At 58.3% G+C, this 16,505-nt stretch overlaps 1 protein-coding gene across 12 annotated transcripts in view; it reads right to left on the bottom strand.

The window, feature by feature from the left end:
* Positions 1-16,505, bottom strand: part of SFXN5 (sideroflexin 5) — a 114,980-nt gene that overhangs the window by 14,687 nt on the left and 83,788 nt on the right. For 10 of the 12 annotated variants that reach the window (XM_028116165.2, XM_028116172.2, XM_028116175.2 and 7 more), the window contains 3 exons: positions 14,906-15,021; positions 12,800-12,885; positions 6,847-6,964 (listed from right to left, as the gene is read on the bottom strand). In XM_028116165.2, the coding sequence (XP_027971966.1) occupies positions 6,847-6,964; positions 12,800-12,885; positions 14,906-15,021 (320 nt within the window). Of the gene's footprint in view, positions 1-4,071; positions 4,195-6,846; positions 6,965-12,799; positions 12,886-14,905; positions 15,022-16,505 lie in introns of those variants that run through there. The other 2 variants (XM_028116171.2, XM_088026463.1) reach the window with 2 other exon arrangements.

Below are 16,505 nucleotides of genomic sequence, written 5' to 3'. Positions count from 1 at the left end.
GGAGGCTCTGAGCAGGAAGCCCTGGGGGCCTCTGATGATGTCTTTTCTTCCAGTCAAGGTATTTGGCAGAAGCTGGAGGGGCAGAGGGAGGGTGAGGGAGGGGGTCCCCAGCTGAGTTGTCAGGGAAGGCCAACAAACCAACAGCTGCAGGGCAGACCAACAGAGCAAACAGGCCCGACAGGATACAGCCCTAGCTACCAGTGAACCTGACTCCTTGCCTCCCACTTGGCACCTGCAAAGCCAGTGCAGAGAGGAGGGACACATACACTTAGACAGCCCCTAGCCCTATAGAAGCAGCCCAGAGCTCTCTCCTCCACCTGCAGCCAGCCAGAGCACAGAGCCCCTCTTTCCTGTGCCCCCATTCCAGTCCCTATTGCTGCTGGGAGGCCAGAAGAGCAGAGGGAGGGTCCAGGGGCTACCAGGCATGTCCCCAGGAAGGTGAGGCTCTGCCCATTAACGGTTTGGCAGCATTCTCAAGTCATGCCAGACCCCAGGAGGTGGCTCTCAGAGGGCATACCCCTGCTGCAGACAAGACACCTGAAGGTCAGCATCTGACTTAAGATCACACAGCCTGCTGTCAGCCCTTCCAACTCTAGAACTCGGCCCTGGTCTTGCGGTTTCACTTCTAGAATCCTAACGGGCAGAGCCAGGAAGAAACGTAGTTCTACCACCTTAAGGCGGGGGAAACTGAGGTCTCTGAGGTTAAGACCAAGTCACATGGATAGCTGAGGCTGAGGGATGCCAGCCAGAGGGGAGGAGGGTGGGCCTGGGGGATGAGGGGTGACCCCAGCCCCAATCCCACCTTCGGACAGGGCAGAGCCCTCAGTGGCCCCCTCTCTCTCTCCCCTCACCCACGCCTCCCTCATCCACAGAAAAGCCCCACCTTCTCCTGTGGACACATTTCAACCTCACCAAATCAGCTAATTATTGACAGTTGGTGAAGAGGAGATTTCACTTTTTCCTCCTGTTAAACTGCTCCTAATTAGTTCCCTGTTACCGCGGCTGGCTCGCCCGCCCGCCCGCCGCCGCCCGTTCGCGCAGTAATCCCGCTGCACAGTGCCTCATTAACCTTTCGCTCCTCTCCTGCCGCCTGCCAACAAGATGAAGACAAAAACAGATTGTCAAACAATGGCTCCGGCTTGTATGTGCAGCCCTGTTCCCCAGCCCCAGAGCTCCCGGGGGGATAGTGGGGAAAACAGAGGGGGAGCCCGAGAGGAATCAAGGAAGGGAGAAAGAGGCACAAAGACAGACAGAAGCAGGGAGGGACACGGGCAGAGGACTTGGCCAAGGTGCTGCTTCTTGCTCCAAGGAGACATGAGGTTCATTAGACGGGACTGGAAGCGCTCCCAGGTGGGGAACGCTGCTGTCAAGAGTTGGAGGGACATTCGCCATCCCCTGGTCCAGCCTCCCGTGGCAGCCAAGCCTGTGAGCATGAAGACTGGACCCTGGACATCTCCCTCCAGGGACCTGGAGCGCAGTGTGTGTGTGTGTGTGTGTGTGTGTGTGTGTGTGTGTCCGTGTCCGTGTGTATCTGGGGGAGGACAGAGATGACCACATTTGCTGGAACCCAGGGCCCCAATCTCCAGAGAGAGCATGGCCAGAAAGGCCACTACAAATCAGGTCCCACATGCCACGGAGGCCTCCACAATCCATGAATCACCCCTGGGCAAACCCCAGCACAGCCCTCCACTTTATTTTCATGTTACTACACCAGCACCTGACATTTCTTGTTCATTGGGTTTCTGTCCATCCCCTCAGAACGGAGGCTCTCTGAGACCAGGGGCTGTGACATGGCCCTCCCAGGTACAAGAAGGGGAAAGCAACCCAGCATCCCTGGGGTGGGGAACAGAATCTAGTTGTGGATGGGTCCGTGCCTGGGCCCAGCCTGACTGAGCCGGCCTTGGCCAATGCCCCCACAGCCTTAACCTGCAGGTCACACAGGGTCTGCTAGGGCAGACCCGACGCTCCCTGCATGGTGACGGGCCTGGGGTCTGGAAGAAGGCCAGCCCATACGCCCCTGTTCTCACACCCAACATCCTAAGGAGCTTCCCTGCCCCACCTGCTGGCCCACTAGACAACACCTCCCCCACCCCCAGCTCTGGGTTATAGATTAAAGGCACAGACACCTACTCCAGAAGGTCCCTGTGAACAATGGTCTCCCTGAAGGGCAGGAGGGCTGGCTGAAGGTGCTGGAATGTTCCTATGGATACATCAGCAGGGAGCCATCTGGGGCTCAGACCCAGGCCTTCTCATTTTATAGTGAGGTGGAGGTGGGCTGGGGAGAGGTATAAAATCCTTCTATGATTATAGAGCCGACTCCATCATTACCAACTTTGGACCTTGGGCAAAACATGCCTCATTTGTTTCCTCATTTGTAAATAGGGAATAATATTGGTGCCTATTTCATAGGACGGTCATGTTCTGGACCCCCATTTCCCTTCCCCAAACAAGTGGGCTGCTCTACTTACTGGACCAGGGCCATGCCTTTCTGTCCTGAGCTATGTGCATCCCTTCCTGTGCATTCATCTCCATACTGCCCCTCTCCAGGCTCCCATCCCCATTTCATGGAACACCCAGGGAGTGAAACTTTCTTTGCTGTTCTCTAGCGGTTTCCCATCCATGAGCTTACTTCCCTGAACACAGAGAAACTTGACTACCATACGCCTCCTAGACTGCTTTGCCTACTACACCCACCCCCGGCTGCTAATCTCAGCTCCTGGTCCCCCTTACGGTAGCTCACTCTGTAGAGAGCCCCTCCTCCTTGAAACGCCCTTGTCCTCAGGGTCCATGAAGGCACTCCATCAGCGTCCTCCCCCTGCCCCTGTCTGCTCCTGTCTTTTCCTGATGCCTTTCCTTCCTCCCACAATGACCTCATCCCTCCCTTGGCTTCAGTTCCCCCCATGCACCAAAGGTTCCACATCTCCAGCCAAAACCTCTCCCCCGAGTCTGAGATGCAGACATCTAACGGTTTAGGTAACATCCATTAAGAGTCACTGACACCTTGGACGTGAAGGGCATGGGGAGGACTTAATACAACAAGGCACACACAGTCACCAGCACACTGGCTGGCCCAGGAGACGCTTAGCAAGTGGTCGCTAGTGTTATTATTTGCAATTTTCATTTTAAAATTAGCACCCTTTTAATAGGCAGAAATACGAATTTGAAAAGAGCAAACAAAACTCTCTCCCGGGGATTGAAGGGAGGATGGCAGTTCTTTCCTCAACCTCTGGGGTTAGTGGGTTGGAAACTCCACACCGATCACTGTAGGCCAGCCATTCTAGAAACAAGTTCCTAAACTCTATCTCCAAGTCCCCTAGTTAATTAATTCGTGTTCCAGCTATTATTCCTGTTGACAACCTTGGTGGCTCTTGGCAAGGATGGGTCAGCCCAAGCAAGTCCAGACGTATTGTGGCAAATCCCACTGGCTTCTGGGATGTGAGACAGGATCCCCATAAGGCAGGAGCAGTACCTCGTTAGAGAGGATCAACTGGGAGGATGAACGGGGGAATGAGGTCCTCTCAGCCAACTGGCCGATGGCCTTGGTGCCGTAGGTCACAGATAGGCCTCAAAACACCCCTATGGGCCAGGCCGGCCCGCATCCTGGTGGGGGCTGACGCAGGTGGGGAGGGGGCACTGAAGGCCACGTCCTTACCCTCCTTTCTCAGAGAACACACTTCTCATGCAATGATGACATTCTTCCCAGCCTAGAAAAAAGCCTTGGGTTTCAATGACAGGGACTTTGGTTAGACACTCGGAAGAACTAATTTCCATGCCTATCTGAGGTAGGCATGAGGGAAGAGAGGCGCCTGGACCTTGACAGGGAGCCTCGGTGAGGCCAGGCCCGCTCACGGAGACCACCTCCTGCAGCTACAGCCAGAGGCTCAGGTGGGTGGACTGTGGTCAGCTCTCCACTGTTTGCCCCAGAGCGACACCTGCTGAAGGCCCACAGCACTCCAAGACCCTTCCTCCCCGGCCCCCACAGGAGCCTCCACCCCCCTCCTCTCTCCACTAGCCCAGGGCAGGCAAAGTGGTTGAGGGAGGAGAGAAAATCCTGTAGAACAAACAGATGCAGCATTTCCCGGGAGCTCTGGCCTGGGAGTGAGCCTCTGGGGTTTCCTCTCATATCGGCATCTGGCTTCTGTGACTTTGGGCTGGTGCCTGGGCTGCTCTGGGCCTCCGTTTCCCCAGCAGAGCCTGGAGGATGGTAAACTGGATGACCCTGAGCGATCCTTCCAACACGTCAGTCCCCGATTCTGTACCGTGAGGCTTCTCCGCCCTGGGTCCCTCCCCCCGCAGACGGGTAGAGCTTCTGAACACGGTGGTGCCTCCAGGCACCTCTGACCCTCACCTAGAGCTGCACACTTAGCCTGACTGTACAGAGAGATGCCGCCGCTTTGGGGAGTGCTGGGCGCAGCCCTTCCAAGACGGGGATGCCAAGACCACCAGGAAGTGCCCTCCCTCCCATCCTCACAACTTCCAGGCAATCTGGAGCCCTTGGCTCCATTCAGAGTCCCCAGACATCAGGTAACAGCTCTTCAGCTTTCGTGGGGGGAGAGGTACCCCTGGCTTCCCGGGAAGGCTGGGCACCGTGGGCAGGAGGGATCTCCCGGCACATATCACACACCAGGTTCCCCACCCCAGTGTGCCTTGGCCCCCCAAGACAGCAGCCCCTCCCGGCCCCCGTTTCCTGCTAAATCTCTGGGGCTCCATGGAGGGAAGTGACTCCAGTCCTCACATTCCCAGGATCTTGGGGCCTGGAGGCTGGCTCACCACCTCCTACTTAGGACCCTGTGTCTTCCTACTTAGGACCCTGCGTCTTCAGTCCCCACAGTCCAGGCCCCTCCTTTTCACATTTCCGACTTCCCTCCAGGAACGTGCCCCCCATCAAACCTTGCTATCCCCACTCAGCTCACTCGTCCATCTTCATCCCCACCCAGCTAAGATTCTGGGGCTCCCTGCTCCTCCCAATGGCTTACTCCCCGAATGCCCCATCCAGCCGGATAAAACCTGCTGGGTGAACCCTATGACTCTTGCAGCCCCAAGAACCTCTAGAGAGCCGGGCCCTGGCCACGCCCACAGAGCTGTGTCCTCCCGCAGCCACCCCCTCCGCAGACCCCCTTCCACTGCCCACCAGGCTCCTCTGACTTCCTTGGTCAGCTGTCTCTCCCATTCTCCCCTCTGAATGGCTCCACGGTCCTCAAACCTCTCACCTCCCCCTCCTGCACCCTCCTCCTTCTTCTCTGCTTGATCATGAGCTCACAGAAGCCATCAGAACAGCTTCCTTAACCTCCCCACCCCCAAACACCATCCCCAACTGCATCTGCCTCCCTGCTGCTGAAGTGGGGAAGCAGGCTCTCTGCAGCCAAGGCGAATCCCTAGAATCTCGGGTCTGTGCTCTGCCTCGTGCCCATGTCCCGGACTTTGCTCTCCCCGTCTTCCTCCTCCCTGTGTCCTCGCCTTCTCCCCTGGTGCCTTCCCTTTTGCATTTTCACAAGCTCCAGCCTCTCTCATTTAAAAAAGGCAAAAATAAGCAAATAAAAGCCTCTCTTGATCCCACCTCTTGTTCCGGATGCAGGTCTATTTCTCTGTTTTCTCTTGGGGCACCAAGCCTCTGGCCAGAGTGGTCAGTCCTGCCTCCCCATTTCCTCACCCCTCAGCTGTGTCCACCCCTGGGGAGAGGGTTTGCCTTCACTGCCGGGGACCCCAGTGGACACTCTTCAGCTTTGTGGAGTTCAGCCTATCAGGAGTGTCTGCCCTGTGCATGGCCCCCCTCCTCCTGGCCCCACTTGGCTCTGTCCTCGCCACCCTGGCCTCCGGTCTGCGGACACCACCCCACTGCGGGACCTCTTTTCTCCACATGCTCCCTGGCTGCCACGACTGTTTTTATACTGGTGACCTTACTTCTGTCCCTCTAGCTGAGGCCTCTCTCCTGGATTCCAGCCCCAGAGCCCACTTCCCACAGGACGGCCCCATTCGCACATTCCACAGGCTCCTCGGACCCCGCCCCACGTGTCTGTCAAACTCCACACTGCACGCCATCCGCCCTCAAACCGCCCCTCCTCAGGTCTCCATCTTGCTCAGTAGCGCCTCCATCTGCCTGGTTGCTCAAAAGCAGCAAGCTGGGTGCACAGCGTGCCGGCTCCCTCCCCCACCTGCAGTTCCTCATAATCCTAACTCTCCCTTAAAGGACCCACTTCTCGATGCCCACTGCCAGGAGCCTGGTCCAAGCTGCCACCATCTCTTGCTGGACACCCGCCACCACCTCCTGATGGCTCCTTCTCCTCCAGAGCTCCAGACAGGCTCACAGTCAGGAATCTGCAGTCCTCCATTGCCTAGCCCTTCGGAGGATACCTACCCTCTCTGCTTTGGCCTCCCAGTTCCCAGCTCCACCTGCCCTGGCCTACCTCACTCTGCTCATTCTCTGCTTGTGATGCGGATTTTCCTCAGCTCCATTGCTGTGTGATCCCTCTCCTGAGAACCTTTACCCCGGGTGACCACAGCCCGACGTGTCCCCTCAGGCCAGGTCCAGCTCCTCCTCCAGGCCCCATGAAATGCCACTTCCCTCTAGGCTGGGTCTGGGGCCCTCTACTGCCTCGTCCCACATCCAGCTGCACTCCTCCGCTCCTTGGCCTCGCCCTTCAGTTGCTGGTCCCTGTTTAATTGTCACGCTCACTGCTCGGCCCTCAGCTCAGGAGAGGTCAGAGCCTGGACCTGTCTCATTCATGGTTCTAACCCCAATGCCTAGCTCCGGGCTAAGAGGCTGGCCCTGAATAAGTGTTTGTTAATAAACGGCCAAGCCGCACCCCTCCCTGCCCTGCCCCCCACACCGACCCTCCCCACACTGACCTCTGACATCTGCGGGAAGAGGCTGATGGCCAGTGGCAGGGCCAGGCCGAAGGCCGCCAGGCATACAAGGCTTTGCACTGGGAGGAGGAGCCGGGGACGTGCCTGCAGGAGAGCCGTCCTGTAGGAGGGAGGAGGGAGCTCCATGAGACCAGAAGACAGGCTGAGCTGGCTGCCAGCCACCATGCGGTGTCCCACCCAGAGTCCCAGGACCCGGGCAGCGTGGTCCTGGGCCACAGCGTGGTCCTGGGCCACGGCCAGCCCACAGCTAAATAGTTGTGGTGGCATTCTGTCTTTGGGGCCTTCCCCAGTTGGCACCCTTTCCCCCAGGCCCTGCCCTGAAGGACAGTGCTGCTTGAATCCTCAATCACACATCACAAGTGAGTACTTGGGGGCACCCATCCCACCCTGTGTCCAGCCTTGTGCAACGAAGGCCACATGTGGGGGAGACACAAAAGGTGGCTGTCGGCCCCCGCCCCTGGGGAGACACACAGCAGAGAAGGATGGTCCTCAAAGGCAGCACATAAGAAAATACTGAACAAACCAGAGTAGAAGCCAGGTCCAGGGGAGGAGACAAATGGCACCCACACACACGCACGCACGCACGCACACACGCATACGCACAGCCGAGTACGGGAACAGAACACACCCTGCTGACCACCTGGTCTGCTTTGATCCAAGAGCCACAGAGGGCAGGGACTTGCCCCAGGCCACAGCCACGTCTGCAGGAGGCAGGCCGGACTGCGGTCTGCAAGTGCCACCGCCCCGCGCCGCTCCCAGCTCCTGTCTTCAGAACCCTTTGCCAGTGTTGACACCCACCCCCCTTGACAGGATTCCTGGGCAGGAGAAGTACACGAAGAGACTCCCTCCAGGCCCTGGGCCCCTCAGCTCCATGATAAAGCAGCTCTCCAGACAGAGTGGGGCCGTGCCCACTGGCGAATATACCTTCACTGTGTTGCCCATCAGAGCTTTATGTTTTGTGTACTTCAGCAGGCCCCGTGGCGGAGACCACCAAGCATTCTACCTGGGGAGGCCTGGGGTAGCCGTGCCAGCAGGATGGGCGACTGGACGATTTGCCAGAGGATGTTGGGTGGGCACCAAGTCTGACCTCAGTAACTGTGTCGGCCCCCTCATGAGTGGGACTGGCTCCTGGGATGAAGAGGATATCATCAGGCTCCGGCCCCTCCTGCTGGAACCGGGCTGGCTGTGGCCACCGGCAGGTGAGAGGCCCTTTTGGGGGCAGGGCCTCAGTGTGGGCGACAGGCAAACCCCACCCCACCTTCACCTCCCGGGACAAGAATCCCAAGAGCACCTGGCCCTGCGCAGACAGCAAAATTGGGAGCCACAGTTCTCAAATTTTGGTGTCTAGGCATCTGCTTCCCAAGGCAGACCCCCAAGGGCCCCTTACCCCAGTGAGATCCCCGTTCGGTTGGTACTATGACTGGGACTCTGCATTTCAAACAAGCCTCCGTGAGTCTAAAACAGGTGATCCCCAGACCACACTTCTGAGAAACCCTGGCCCAGGAGGTTCCTGCTAGGGTACCAAAAAAGCTCCAATTATTTATAAATTCTATGCAAATAAAAGGCCTGGAGCACAGTAAGTGCTCCGTAATTGTGGGTTACTGTTGCTGTTTTTGCTCTTGTTAGTGCAAGAAGGAGGGAGGATCCTGGTGACACTGTCCTCTAGCCCTTCCCATGGCCCAGACCCCAGGACCTGGCCGGCTGTTGAATTAAGCCTGGAGAGGGCAGTGTCACAGGATTAAGAGCAGCAGGGCAAAGGTGCCTAGACCAAGCTCGAACCCATCTGACCTTCCCCTCAGCCTAGTCCAGTGCCCCCACCCTCTTCCCATCCTCCAGGTGAGCCTCACCTCCCCCCCCCCCCCCCCCCCGCCAGCCCCAGGGCCTCCTGGCTTCCCTGGGAGTCACAGATGCTTGAAATGGGCTCTGAGACCTTTTCACCTGAGATCAACTTCTCCGGCAGGGCAAGGAGGTGGGGTATCCAGCCTCACTCTCCAGACCTTCCTAGGAGTCCCCCTGCCCTCAAGAGGCTGTGGAGGGCGGGGCTACCCTCCTGGTCGGTTGTGGCAGTGACTGAGCCCTCAGTCCCTGGTGGGGAATCAGAGGAGGGGAATGGGATAGGAGGGTGTGAAGTCCCGAGCACTACAGACTGGAGGGTCACCAAGGGCAAAGAGGGGGACAGGGAGAAAGAGTGAAGCTCCCTCCCTAGCAGGGGAGGGGCGGGCCACGGGCTCCATCCTTGGTCGCTCCTGGGAGGAACCACGGACAGCCTCCTTCCCCGTGGGGCTGTGACCCTGGCCCCTCTCTCAGGGGTGGCTGGCCAGAATCTGCACTGGAAAAGGGGTCCAGGAAGCCCCAGGCCTGTGCCCCTGACTCAGGCAGCAGGCAGCCCCAAGACTTCAGCCAAACAGGAACCCCTGAAGTCCCAGCCCTGAGCAGGGAGAGTGAACACAGCAGGACGGGGGAGGGGAGGAGGAGAGGGAAATGGCAGGGAGGGATCGGAAAGGCAGCTGGGGGAGTTGAAATATGCAGATGGAGAGATGTGCGTGTGCAAATGCCTGGAGAAAGGAAAGACCCGGAGCCCAGGGAAGGAGGGAGGCTGGGGAGCGGCCTCAGGAACCACGGGGGGGGGGGGGGGGGGGCGGGGGGGGGAGGATGTGGCCCGAAGCCCTGCCCCGCTGAGACCCCACAGGCTGGAAGGCGCTGGAAGGTGACCTCCAGGGCGAGGGATGCAGGGCTGGGGGGGGGGGGGCGCGGGGAGAGAGCCGATGCACCTGCCTCTGAGTTGGAGGCATTATGGGGAGGATGGATCTCCCAGGCCCGGGACCAACACCAGCTTCCTCCTTAGGAGGGTAAAGCTGGAGGGGGAGCCCTCAGCCCCAGGGAAGGTGCAGTGTGTGTGCTGGAGGGGGGGTACACCCTCCGTGTTCCCCCAGGGCTCTGGGCTGGGGGTGGAGGCTCCTCTGCTTCTGACTTGAGACTCTTTCCATTTCGGTCTCGGGGACGGGGACACCTGGACATGCTGGGCTCCCTCCCACCTCTCTTCTGCTAGCAGGGACCCCAGGGACCGTGTCTCCCAGTGCTCCCTCCATGAGGAGCTGAGGCCAGAGGCAGAGCCAGGCGGCTGCTGCACCGCACAACAGCTTGTCTCCCCACGGCCGCGCATTCCCTCAGCACTTGGTGCAATCTTAGTTGGCACTCCATTAATTTGCAAGTAGGCTGCTTTGTACGTGTTCTTTTGTCTTTTCCCCCTGGCTGTCCTGACTCCCTCACCCGACTGGGCTCTCAGAGGGGAGGAGCGGCCACCCCCATCAGCCATCTCGGCAGAGGCCCTGCCACCAGCACCCCTGCGGGGAAGGCTGAAAGGTGCTCGGTGGAGCCCCAGCAAGGCAGAGACTCCTCCTGGAGGGCGCGAAATGCAAAGGCCTGCCGAAAGAGCCGGTGAAGAGGGCTGTGTCCCCGTTCCCCAGGGGGGAAACTGAGGCCGAGGGAGTCTCCTCGACTACCCTGGCCTAAAAAGTGCTGGAGCGGGAACCCTGGGTTCGTGTTCTTACCAGGAGTCTCAGCTGGCGCTGCTACACGACCCTGCCCCTCCCGTCACCCAGTCGCGCGTTCCTGGACAGACGTGAGGTTAGTAAGTCTTCGAGGGCACAGATTGGGTCTCGAGAGTACTCAGGCATCCTGACCTGGGCTCCTTCTCTTCCTCAGAGACCCTCTCAGGCACGTCAGACAAGGACTGACCGAATACCGGGCGGCCAGAACCAAATGGCCCACCTGTCTCCGCCTACCTGAGGGCCTTCTTCAGACTCTGAGCTGAGCCAGACACATGGCAGCCGAGACTCTGGGCAGATCCCAGGCCGGGAGGTTCAGAACTAGAACAATCCCACACAACTTCCCCAAGCTATTTAAGTCCCCAAACTAACCATCACTCCACGCCACTTTCGGCAAACCCAACTCCGATGCCAACTGGAAAGGCATCACAGCAAACTCCAGGCCCAGAATTCAGTAGCCTTGAAGACAGAAGCCCTACCTTCCTCATTTGCCTGGTGGTCTCCTCATGTGTACTTGCAGTCACTGGTGTTTGGGGAAAGCCTCAGTTCACGAGGCAGCTACGGACACAAGGGCCGGGACCACCAAAACAATTTCTCCCCCAGGATCTCCCACATGAGATTGGTTTTCCTGAATCCTGGTACTCAACATGCCACACCGTTGCTCAGGTCCCTCCCATGACCCCGCCTTTTCCGTGGTGAGGAAGGGACCATCTCCTTGGCTGGACTCAGGGCCCCTCATCCGCCGGCCCCAGTGAGCACACTTTGCTTCTGTCTGGCTAGATTCCTCAATTCCCCACACGATGGACCCACACCCTGCCCAGAGAGCCGGCCTTCCACAGAAATCCTCCCTTGCTCTCAGAGTCAGCGGCAGCCCTTCTCCAGTCTAGTGTTCCCTCCCCTCAAGGTCACCTTGGGCCTGTTTACATACTGCCCAGTCCCACCTGCAGCTGACTCATGTATGGGTCATGCCCATCTCTCTTATCAAAATACAGGCTTCCTGAAACCAGGACCCCAAGTCTGCTCCTGTCTTGTCTCCATGCAGGCCAAGACCCAAAGACATGCTGATTACGTGATGTGATCTGAAGACCTGAGGCAGTCTGCGTGGTAGGAAGAGCCCAGCTTTGCAGCTCCTGGCTCACTCCTGGCTCTGATATTTCCTACTGGCTTACTATAGGCAGAAGATATAACCTCTTTTTGCCTTGTTTTCCTCATCTGTGAAACGGGAATATTATACTTACCTCACCATGCTGTTGTGATGGTTAAATGAGATCACTTATTCAACCAACAAACACTACGCATCTACTATGTGCCAGGAATTGTGCTAGATGCTGTGCAGGGCAAGAGATAAAAAGAATGTACTTGCCTCCATGGAGATGGCATTCTAGTGGACCAGACGGATAACAGACAACTAGATAGAGTCTCTGATGTTGCTAAGTGCTACGAATACAAATAAGGCAATGGAGGGAAGAGGGAGTCATGGGGTTATCTCGATGGGGTGGTCAGGGAGGGACTCTCTGAAGGGCTGGCATTTGGGCAGAGACCCGGCTGACAGAGGACTGGCAGGTAGTAAGCGCTTAATAAATGTTAGCTGTTATTATAATTTGTACTGTGGGAATAAGAAAGTCCCACTTCCGAGCCTCAGGTGGAGCGCCCCTGACCTTGTCCTTATGCCTTGAGGTGCCCCCTCCCAGGCTGGGCCGCCAGGAGGGAGGGAGCGCTCACCGCCTGCCCAAACCTACATGAAGGTCAGCTCTGGTTCCTCCCTTTGGCCCCTCACCTGCCCTTCTAGCAGCATGTCTTCTTCATGTTTCAACCTCACGCTCACTAATTAACAGGATCACTCCATCGTCATTCTTACTATTGTGTTCCCTTCCATCTTTACAGTCATGACAAATATGCGTTCTCAGAACATGCTTCGGAGGAAGGCAGGGAGGTGAGTACCGCTTGTATGTTATAATTGAGAAACTGAGGCTCAGTGAGGTAGTGGGTTGCCTCGTGGCTGGATGCCTGAAGAGGGTGGCCCTGGCCCCCAATCTAGTCTTCCTACTATAATCCTCACACTTTCTCTTCACAACAGGTCTTGCTCTGTGCGCTAGTAGAGAACACGCGTGCACACCCACACGCACACCCCGGCACTGTCAGCCCCTCCGGGCAGGGCCCGCGCTGTCCGTCTGGATACCCTTCCTAGCACCTTGCACGGGATCCTGCTTAGTACAAGTCTGGGATTACTCACAGCACCGTTCCAGTAACACTGCCTGGAGTGTCTGAACAAGAGTAGGGCAGGCTCCCAGCCGCTCCCCCGTCCCCTGCCCTGGGCCGGCTGGTCCCCCCTCCCTCCAACCCCCCTCCCCAGCAGTGGCCCCTCTCTCCCGGCTGCCCCAACTCACTTCTCCAGCATGGACATGACGATAGGGGGGAGCACCAGGATGGGCATGGGGAGGACCACCCGCGTCAGCGCCGTCTCGAGCAGGGCCTGAGGGGCAAGCAGAGGCTGTGATGAGCAGAGCTCCCAGGGTTGGGGGGCAGCCACCTGGCAGTGAACCCCTCTCTGGAGCCCCTAGGTGTGCGTACTGCTGCTAAGCACATCTGGCGGAATGGAATTAATTCATGGAATTGCTCATGAAGCCTTATTCCAAACACCAGAAAAAAGCCACCCCCATCTTCCCACCACACAGATTTGAAAAGAGCAGATCCCTGTCACCTGCCACGTGTGGGGGAGGGGTGGCAACACAGAAGCGGCCCCAGGAAGGGGCTTGTGCCCAGGGACATGCCTGGGTGGCGGGCGCAGGGTCTGGGGAGGAAGCATATGGAGGACTCGAGATGCTCTAAAAACAAAGCAGGCTCTGGGAGGACCGGAGCAAACAGCTGGGGCCTGCTGAGCCGCGTGAGGCTCTTGGTGCTGAAGGAAGACAGAGATTCTGGGATTTACTTTTTTTTTTTTTCCTTTTTGACACCCCTTAAAGACAACGATTTAGAAGATCTTGCATCTCCTGGCTCTGGATGAGAGCCTTTCTTAGTGACAAGAGGTCGGCTTTGTAAGCAGGAAATGCTTCTGCTCAGTGTTTGCTGTGTCTCCATATGGGGTTGCCTGGGTCCTTGCTCTGGGAGCTCCCTCAGGATTCCTAGGGAGTGGGGGCATGGTGAAGGCACAGCTCAGAGGCTGTTCTGCACTCTGATGGTCACTGTGGGGAGTTCCTTCAAGTCCATGGGCTCCTGGCCCTCAGAGAAGGCTTGAGGAATGGCTCATAGCTCCCAGGCCCCGCCAAGAGCCTTCCCCTAGACAGCAAGGGGCTGACCCGGCCAAGCTGAGGGAAGCCCAGGGCTGCAAAAGAGCCTGGGGATCCCTGCTGTTGGCACCATAAGGAGAGTTACTATGATTGGCCTCCTTCTCAGCACATCAGGGGCAACACTAGGGTTGGATGCGAGGTTAGGATCGGGTAGGAAATTGAGACTGAATCGCCTTCAAGGATAGATAGGTTCAGAGCTGAAAATTTCTCCCAGGAACGTGGGTCCTTCATGATCAGACTCTGGAAGGCCTGGGAGAAGGTCCCTCCAGTCTGCTAAACAGGCGTGGGAATGATGGGGGTGCCCAGAGCCAGCACAGGAAGCAGAAGACGCAGCACGGGCCCTGGTGTCCCCAAGCCCCTCACAAGCCTTGGATGGGCACCCACTTTCTCTGAGACCAGTGGGGTGGGGAGTGCTGGCTCCCCCCAGCAGGGGGTTACAGAGAAGTCCTTGCTGACGGAGGTGAGGCTTGGGGCGCGTCATGGGAGCCGATGATGGACAGTGGCTGGGGCAGCAGTGAATGCTCAGCTATCACGGCTGACCCCCCATGCCAGCACTCAGAGGCCAGAGAAGGACAAGCCACTCATCACCACTTGGGCAAAGGCTGGGAAAGCATGGGGAGATATGCCAACGGACTAGAATTTTCTAAAAAAATTACGGTTGCTGGAGCGGGCGAGGCCAATGAAATGAGAGGTGAAAGGGGGCCTTCTTGCAGCAAGCCGTTCTTCCCCAGACACCCCCTCAGCCACACGGGGTCCCTCATGAAGTAGCACCTGCAGAAGCGCCTATTAGCACCAGATGGCAAGCCACCCGTTCCAACGCTTCCTCCTCTGGCCCAAGAGGCCGTGAAGGCCCAGGGAACAGTGCCCTAGGTCCCGGGGTGGGGGAAAGAAAGCTCTGGGCGTCTCCTCTGCCCTTTCCAATTAACAGATCGGAGAAGTCAGGTCCTGAGGGGCTGGGACAAGAGATGGGATGTCTTGCAGTGGCGATGCGGGATGGAGAGAAGGGAGGACTATGCAGGGACAGGTGTGGCTGGGGCCAGACCTGGAGGCCCAGGGCTCATGCAGATGGGAGGCAGGGTGGCGCAAGGAGGGCGGAAGCAGAGGACAAACAAAGCAAAGGCGCTGTGCACAGAAGCCCCTGAGGAATGAACCCCTCTCCTAGCTGCTGGCCTCCCCACTGGGCCCCTGAGCCCCCAGATGACCCACATGTCTGGCTGCAATCTTGGAGGAGCCCACGAGGTTGCCATCACCATCCAGGACATCGATGCCTTCCTCCAGCTCCCCATACCGCATCAGGACCACGTTGCAGATGTTGGCACTGGCTGGAGAGAGGGGAGGGGGGGAGTCAGGGGGCACAAATATGAGGGGAGGATGCCGTTCTAGCTGGTGGAGAAAGCCACTGGGCTGCACCCAAGCCTCCCTGCCTCCTCTAGCAGCAACGGTCCCAGCAGCAAGCGTCGAGTCTGCGTTCAGACGCAGTGGGTGAAGGTATGGTTCTGCTGCCCATCTGCCCCCCAGCCTGCTGAAGGATTCGGGCGCCCTGGAGAACCTGGTGAGCAAAGGCGGAAAATAACCAGTGCGAGGGAGGAAGGGGACAGGGTTCAGGAGCTAGAGAGCGACCAGTTATCAAGGGAGCTGCTTGCCTGTCCCCGGGGGCTGGGCCTGGCAGGCAGGCGAAGTGAACGCCCATCTGCCAGGGCTCCCTGGCTTGAAGACGCCCCGGCAGTGCCCCATGTTCCGTCATCAGCAACTCAGTCCCTCGGGCTGCCTTTCTGGGCATTTTCCCGAGGTGGCAGCCCCTCACATTCAGCCCTTTGCTCCTCAGAGCCACTCAAGTTCCCAGAGATTTGCTTCTCTGACAGCAGGTGCCAGAGCAGGCAGGAACCTCAGTGCTCACCCAGCATCGCCCCCTCATCATATGGATGGAAAAGTGAGGCTCAGGGGAGGGGGGTGACTTATCTGAGGTCACACAGTGAAGTGGAACAGAGCCAGCCCTTTGGGTACCTGGGAGATGGGAGGGTTCGGGGATGGGGGTCAGGGGGAGGGCTCAGGCAGAGCTAAAGGCCAACCTTCTACAGTCTCACTTCAGATGGTTGGGTTCCCTCCCTTGACTATGAGATCATGACAGATCCTGGCTCCTTAGTTAAACACTGGATGCCAGAGTTTGGGGGGCCACCCATCAGCTGGTGGCTAGCCCCAGTAGTCTCCCTCTGCTTCTCTCACCTGGATCCGGCGGGACTGGGTCCGGGGCCTGGGGCAGGGTGGCTGCAGCGCTGACCTCCCCCGACCTCCTCCAACCTTGCTCCAGGATAAAAGTGGGGGGACTTGAGGGTGGTGGGCGGGTGGGGAGTGGGGGGGGTGACAAATGTGGAGGCCGCCTGCTTCACTCCTCCCCCAAAAGCGCCTTGCTGTGTTTAAAGTTTTAATTTTTGCTAATTAATGTCAATTAATTTTGTATAATGAGTGTTTAATTTTGGGGAGTGTGTGAGCCTGGGAGCGACTGCAGTTCTGGGCTGCGAACGCTGATTAGCATCAACACCTGCTGCTTCCCCACTCCCTCCAGTGGGGGGGCACTAGGGTTTGGGGAGCTGCAGGGCTGCAGGGCCTAGTGGGCAGGTGGAGTGGGAGGAGGGCCACAGATGCTCCTGGTGCCTGAGCCAAGGCTGGGGTGCAGGCGGCGAGGGCGCCTGCAGCTGGGGGACGGGGGGCTGCAGGTGAGGGGTGGCTTGAGACCCTGGGGGTCTCTGAGCCTCAGTCTCCCATTTCAATACAGTGGAGAGAGAGGTGGAATGAACAGAGGGGAAGA

The sequence above is a fragment of the Eumetopias jubatus genome, unplaced genomic scaffold, assembly GCF_037043125.1.
Source record: "Eumetopias jubatus isolate StellerSeaLion01/CBP00866 unplaced genomic scaffold, mEumJub1_p1.0 scaffold_9, whole genome shotgun sequence".
Taxonomy (NCBI): Eukaryota; Metazoa; Chordata; class Mammalia; order Carnivora; family Otariidae; genus Eumetopias; species Eumetopias jubatus.
Note: the sequence above shows the minus strand (reverse complement) of the source record. Positions and strands in the feature narration are given on the sequence as shown.